This window comes from Amphimedon queenslandica, unplaced genomic scaffold (genome assembly GCF_000090795.2).
Source record: "Amphimedon queenslandica unplaced genomic scaffold, v1.1 AMPQUscaffold_13379, whole genome shotgun sequence".
NCBI lineage: Eukaryota > Metazoa > Porifera > Demospongiae > Haplosclerida > Niphatidae > Amphimedon > Amphimedon queenslandica.
The window spans coordinates 199,522-206,364 of record NW_003546385.1 but is presented as its reverse complement, the minus strand read 5'-3'; the positions used below and the strand labels follow the sequence as shown (position 1 = coordinate 206,364).

Below are 6,843 nucleotides of genomic sequence, written 5' to 3'. Positions count from 1 at the left end.
GTCTTCCGTATCAACTGAAGTATAACTCTCTCTGAAAATATGTAATCCTCGCAACTGTCCTCTGTAGTCGTGTCTTGGTAAGTCCCGTAGAGAATACCGCCCTTGATTCTCTCGACTGTTATCCGACATAAACAGTCACACCAGACACTATAAACTTTAGTCTCTCTCTCTTGCAGAGATACAATAGTGGGTCTTTCCTCTACAACCGTTTGAGAACTATCCCACCGCTGCCACCAAAAAATGTAACAGACGCTCCAACTATCTGTTAACCAAACTTTATTCTTAATCAACCCGAAACTCAACTGAGCTCAAAAACCAACTAACAAAAACAAAAACTAAAAACTAAAACTAACTCACAACTAACTAACAACACACTTATATAGATATTATAAATGTCCAGAAGGTTCTATAACATACAAGAATACTTTACATGATTGTTCTAGAATATACTTGAATAAACACATAATATATAATTACAATAGTACACAGAGAGTTCCGGATCCATCTAGAAACAACTTCTTACAACTTTTACACTTGGACAATAAATTTATGTACGTATTAACTATGCTAGGACCAATAGAAGAGGTCATGTTAGCGAAAATTTAACTTTATCAATGCAAAATTGCTATACTACAGGCTGCATGAAGCATCACAATACTGAACCATCACTTGAATTCTATTTGTTATTCTTAATAGGAGTTCAGTGACACCATTTTAATGATTTTTCTATATTATTTGGTGTAAGTCTAATAATAAACATAGTGAAATTTTATGATTAATTTTTATCAGTGCTATTGCATGCAACACTATACTGAGATACTGATTTAATTTAATTACACAATTAAAATAATAATAGTTCAATATCCTTGAAATCACTGCTCTTTAAAGATAAGGAGACCCTTTTAAATAGTTATATTGAGCTTTAGAATCTAGTCAAAAAGTAGTTATCCTACGTAATAAATGTAAATATTATAGTTACTTCTAGTATATTTATTTTTGTCATACCTGGGCTAGGAATGCCACATTTTTTTTGCAGATCCCTTTTCAATGCTTGTAAATCATTGAAAAGAGTTGCTTAGCACTAAGCAACTCTGGTTGCAACGCTAATAGTATTGTCTTCCACCTATATAAAAATGATATTCCATTTCAATAGCAAATTGTACCTGAAACTGTGAAGCATGAGAGTCATAAGCCATTGCCTCAAAAATTTTGAAGTTATCTAATAAACAATGTTATGACAGAGCATAACCATTACAATAGAATTTATACTTGGACAACATATCGGAGCACTCCATCACAACACAGTATGATGTATAGGTAAACTAAAAGTCAATTGATTTTAACAATAACATATTAGATATGCATAATTTGCACAGATAAGCACCACAGTCAATGGAACTGTCTTGTTTGGGTACAAACTGTTGCAATAATAAACTAAAATTTGTAAGTTTGTACATACCACTTCATAGTATGTTTGTATAGTCTGAAAAGTTAAACTTCTGTGTGTGCACCTCTACCTTTTTTTTTCAAATACATTGACAGCACACTATTCAATTTGAACAACAAAACATTAATTCAAATAAAATTTTGATTCATACCAGCACTTGCTTGTTTTGTCACAGTAAAATATTTTTTAATAGAATCAAAATTAAAAAATTGATTTATGACGCTTAATAACCTATACAAATCCGCTATTAATATTGAAGACAAATAAATTTTAAAAAGAACTTACAATTAAAATCTAGTGGCTTCTGACATGACAAGGCATTATATACAATAGATTAAACTTCACTTACATCATATATAATCCTAATTTTATAGTGTTAAAACATAGATATTATACATACAGCTGTGATGAAATAACTTACATAAAAGCATCAGTCAACAGTCTCATCAGGTTGATTTGCAACCAATTTACTAAAGATTGCTGTTGGTAACACACAAAACATAATTATTGCTCTAAAAAATTGCAGTTTTTATTTAATAATACTCATCCTATATAGTCTACATTGTATTCCTGCTTATATTCACTGTAAATGGTAATTCCTCTTTGAATATATTGATTGAAGATATAAACTTGCACCAAATAATATAGAAAAATCATTAAAATGGTGTCACTAAACTCCTATTAAGAATAACAAATAGAATTCAAGTGATGGTTCAGAATTGTGATGCTTCATGCAGCCTGTAGTAGCAATTTTGCATTGATAAAGTTAAATTTTCGCTAACATGACCTCTTCTATTGGTCCTAGCATAGTTAGAGTAAATTATCAATTTCCGGCAACCAGGTATTATCGGACGCTATTATTGACACTGCAGAGCTAGTAATACAGGTGTTTTAGGTATCAAAATGTAGCTAATTCATCACTCTTTTATATATCTTAACAGCTGGATGATCAGAGATTAGATAGCACCATGGCAATTTTTAGAAGACCACTGACCGACATTCCGTATGATCGGACGATATCCTGCATTTTCGTAGATGGAATTTTTCTACGCAGAGAAAGCATTGATCAAATGCTAACTGCACCCATTGAAGCATTGGTCTTTGGTCTACAAACTAGTGCAGTTGTTGCAAGAATTCTTGCTACTACAGAGAAAGTAGGAAGCATCATAGAGGCATGATTGGAGTGCTGTTTGATCGGCCACGCCTATATTTTAATTAATTAGTAATAATTAGTATTAATTACAAAGATTGTCACGTTTGAGCCCTTATCCTCGCTGTGTAACTGTGTCCAGTGTTAAAGAGCCTTGTAAAGAGTCTTAGTTATACTCACAGTGAGTTCCATCATTTATATAAACTCATAGAATATGCTTAAATCAATAATACTTGCCAAGGCTATTGTTATGATAGATCTAGATTAGTCATGCACTTGGCCACCATTTTGTTATCACTTTGATGCTTTAAATGCATGCATGTGTGTGTGTGTATTAAATTCAATATTAACAATTTAGCGTATGTTGAGCCTGACCCTTACGTATGTACATTGAATTTTATCAACTTCTGACTCGTGGGATACTTTATTGTTTCCATTACACGGGTGGGGCCGGCTAATGTGGGTGGGTGAATATAAATTGGATTTATGAATCATTGAATCTGCAGCAACATATTAAATGCAATAAGCCACTAATTAAATTTTAATATTTCATTAGGAATGGTGTCAAGACTACAGGAGCGAGTTTATAGGTCATCAACCCTTTCTCCTTCTCCTTCAATGTCCAGTGTCACTTCTAGATGTCCTTCTTATAGGAATTATGATAATGATCAATTGATGAGGGCATATGAGGCAGTAAAAGACGGATGTTCTATTAGAAGTGCTGCTGAAAAATTTGGAGTGCCTCGATCAACATTAAGTGATCATGTGAGTGGCAAAGTACAAAATGGTAGACACAGTGGGCCTGAGCGCTATTTGTCTGATGAAGAGGAAAAGGAATTAGTACGTTTTATTTGTAAAGCGGCAAGAATGGGATATGCAAAAACACGAAAAGAAGTAATGTCGATTGTTGAGAAAGTATTATCTTATAAAGGAAGAAGAGTGACTTTATCAAATGGTTGGTGGGTTTCTTTTAAACAGCGATATCCTTCTATTACATTGAGAACTGTTGAGAAACTGTCTTATTGTCGTTTAATTGCTACAGATGAATGTGTTATGAGTCGTTACTTTGATCTATTAGAGGAGACTCTTCAAGAAAACGATCTGTTAGAGAAGCCGTCACAAATTTTCAATTGTGATGAGACAGGTCTTTGTTTAGACCATAATCCATCAAAGGTTGTGGGAATTAAAGGCCAGAAGCATCCTCGAGCTGTGACATCGGGGAGGAAGAAACAAATTACCGTACTTGCTTGTGCAAATGCAGCAGGTAATTGCTTACCGCCTTTAGTGATATTTGGATGGAAAGCAATGAATCCTAGCCTAACAGTTGATGAAGTGCCTAGTACGATGTATGGCCTTAGCTCAAAGGGCTGGATGGATTCTGAAATTTTTTTGAATTGGTTTCTACATCATTTTCTTTTACATGCACCATCTGTGAGGCCTTTACTCCTATTATTAGATGGCCATTCCACACACTACAATCCTAGTTTTATACAACGAGCTGCTGAGGAAAAAGTTATTGTTTTCTGTTTTCCTCCCAACACTACTCATCTCACGCAACCTCTTGATAAAGGGATATTTGGTCCTTTAAAGACCTATTGGAACCAAGAGTGTCTGCGTTTCATGTCCGAGAATCCTGGCCGAATAGTAACAGAGTACGACTTTAATCCTTTGTTCAGTAAGGCTTGGTATAAAGCCATGTCTATATCAAATATTATGGCTGCTTTTAAGACGACTGGAATCTATCCTTTCAATCGTAATTCTATTAATGTGATTGATGACATTCCAGATAATCGATCACTAGCAGAGAGGACAGGATTAGCATTTATTCCTTTGTACAGCCCCGCCCGTTCTAAGCAGCCTGTCTCTGATCTTTCGTCTATTCACACCCCTATTTCTTTTACCAGTGATGAAGTTACACGTTTCATAAGGAGGTATGAAGAGGGATATGATATTACTGATGATGAGCGTTACAATTTGTGGCTGAAGCAACATGAGCAACAGCAACATTCACCTGACCCGAGTCCTTCACATTCTTCAGATAAAGAATCCACTGTAGCTGGATCTAATATTTTAATTGGGAAGGTATCAAATCAACCCAGGTCTACGTTACGTAAAGTACTTACCTACCCAGAGCATCACACTTCTTCTAAAGCAACAGAATCTAAATCTGCAAGAGTTCTTACTAGCTTAGAGAATCGAATGGCACTTGCTGAAAAGGAGAGACAGAAAAAAGAGAAAGAGGAACTCAAGGAAAGAAGAAAGTTAGAGAGGGAACAAAAAAAGGCAGAGAAGCAAGTGGCTACTAAACAGAAGAAAAAGAATACTAAATGTAATATTATTATGCATTAATTTTAATGTGTTTGTTAATGTCTGTAGGTGTGAGAGATGAATTAGATCTGGATGTTTCGTGCCACATATTTGATTTCTCTGGGAATAGAAGTACAACTGCATGATTATCTTTTTATAACTTAATACATTATAGGTGAAGGATCTCAATTGTATTTAAGTGACAATGAAGCAGTTGATGAGAACACTTCAAGTTAGCAATAATTTGTAGTAATATTTTTATTTAGTTTTGTAGTACATGTACATTCAAGTATCACTTCAGAAATTGGTATCAGTGGTTCCTCTACAACTAAAGGAGGTAGTGTACCGACTCCTGTTGTTTGTGTTCATATATTAATAGGTAGCTCTTCTCGTGCTCTGAGCAAAAAGTCTTCTAGTAGTAGGGTAGCAAGACGTAAAAATTCATGTAACATATTGATTGTACTATCATTATTAGTTACGATTATGCTTAATAGATAATAATTCCTGTAAGCCTTCTTGTACTAGTAGGCGAATAACAAGAAGTTGTAGAACTACTGATACTAGTGCATGTAAGATTAAATACTAATTGGTATTATTTGTTTATTATTATTACAGGTGACTCATCAGCTCTTAATAACAAACCTTCTGGTTATAGTACAAGAGGTAGTAAAACTACCAATGCAAGTAAGAATAATAATACTAATTGATATGAAGTTGTTTAATGTTTATTATTATTACAGGTAATTCATCAGTTCTTAGTAAACCTTCTGGCTGTAGTAAAAGAGGTGGTAAAACCAATACGAGTAAGAATAATAATACTAATTGGTGTGAAGGTTTTATTATTATTGCATGTATATCAGCAGTTCTTAGTAAACCTTCTGGTTACAGTACAAGAGGTAGTAAAACTACCAATGCAAGTAAGAATAATAATACTAATTGATATGAAGTTGTTTAATGTTTATTATTATTACAGGTAATTCATCAGTTCTCAGCACAAGAGGCCGTAAAACTACCAATGCGAGTAAGAATAATAATGCTCATAATAACTGTTGATATGATGTTGTTTATTATTACAGGTAATTTATCAGTTCTAAATAAACCTGGTAGTACAAGAGGTGGTAAAACTACCAATGCAAGTAAGAATAGTAATACTAATTGATGTGAAGTTATTTATTATAATCATTTACAGGTAATTCATCTGTTACAAGTAGATGTAACTCTCTTTCTTCTTTGTCGGATACTGATAATGTAGATGAGAAAGGTGAGTTACATTTTGAGTATATAGTCATTAATAAATTTACCTTAATAGGTTATTGCTTTTGTGGTGGAAAAGATGAAGGTCAAATGGTTTATTGTGAAAATAAAAATTGTAGAAATGGCCAGTGGTTTCACTTTAAGTGTGTTCAGATGAAAACAGCACCAAGAGGATTGTGGTTTTGCTCTAATACCTGTAACCAAGAATTTCAGTGTCATTAATGATTGATGAACAATGATAATAAACTTTATTAACAATTATAATAAATTATAGGCGTGGCCGATCAAACAGCAATCCAATCATGCCTCTATGATGCTTCCTACTTTCTCTGTAGTAGCAAGAATTCTTGCAACAACTGCACTAGTTTGTAGACCAAAGACCAATGCTTCAATGGGTGCAGTTAGCATTTGATCAATGCTTTCTCTGCGTAGAAAAATTCCATCTACGAAAATGCAGGATATCGTCCGATCATACGGAATGTCGGTCAGTGGTCTTCTAAAAATTGCCATGGTGCTATCTAATCTTTGATCATCCAGCTGTTAAGATATATAAAAGAGTGTTGAATTAGCTACATTTTGATACCTAAAACACCTGTATTACTAGCTCTGCAGTGTCAATAATAGCGTCCGATAATACCTGGTTGCCGGAAATTGATAATTTACTCTACTATCCGATTCTCTCTTT

At 33.9% G+C, this 6,843-nt stretch overlaps 2 protein-coding genes across 10 annotated transcripts in view; one reads left to right on the top strand and one right to left on the bottom strand.

Annotated features, from left to right (window-relative positions):
- LOC109582495 (uncharacterized) overlaps nt 1-1,196 on the bottom strand; it is a 5,009-nt gene extending 3,813 nt beyond the window's left edge. Inside the window, exon 1 of the mRNA XM_019997225.1 lies at nt 1,164-1,196. Within this exon, the coding sequence (XP_019852784.1) occupies nt 1,164-1,196 (33 nt within the window). The remainder of the gene's footprint in view (nt 1-1,163) is intronic.
- Nucleotides 1,197-2,386: 1,190 nt separating this feature from the next.
- Nucleotides 2,387-6,453, top strand: LOC109582507 (uncharacterized). 9 transcript variants are annotated; one of them, XM_019997239.1, is made up of 14 exons: nt 2,387-2,601; nt 3,154-4,926; nt 4,974-5,036; nt 5,080-5,136; nt 5,179-5,241; nt 5,284-5,349; nt 5,399-5,473; nt 5,520-5,588; nt 5,645-5,707; nt 5,765-5,821; nt 5,878-5,925; nt 5,981-6,040; nt 6,094-6,165; nt 6,214-6,453. In XM_019997239.1, the coding sequence occupies exons 2-14, from the start codon at nt 3,156-3,158 to the stop codon at nt 6,378-6,380; spliced, it is 2,631 nt and encodes an 876-aa protein (XP_019852798.1). In that variant the 5' UTR covers nt 2,387-2,601; nt 3,154-3,155; the 3' UTR covers nt 6,381-6,453. The 9 variants fall into 9 exon arrangements, with proteins under 9 accessions (XP_019852798.1, XP_019852799.1, XP_019852797.1 ...); XM_019997240.1 differs by having other exon boundaries at nt 2,387-2,778; nt 5,768-5,821; XM_019997238.1 differs by having other exon boundaries at nt 2,387-2,778.
- The last annotated feature ends 390 nt before the right edge of the window (nt 6,454-6,843 follow it).

Coding starts and splice junctions, on each gene's coding strand:
- LOC109582507 (XM_019997239.1), top strand. CDS start 3,156: ATGGTGTCAAGACTACAGGAGCGAGTTTATAGGTCATCAACCCTTTCT. Junction 5,822..5,877: donor TAGTAAAACTACCAATGCAA/GTAAGAATAATA, acceptor TTATTATTACAG/GTAATTCATCAGTTCTCAGC. Junction 5,926..5,980: donor CCGTAAAACTACCAATGCGA/GTAAGAATAATA, acceptor TTATTATTACAG/GTAATTTATCAGTTCTAAAT.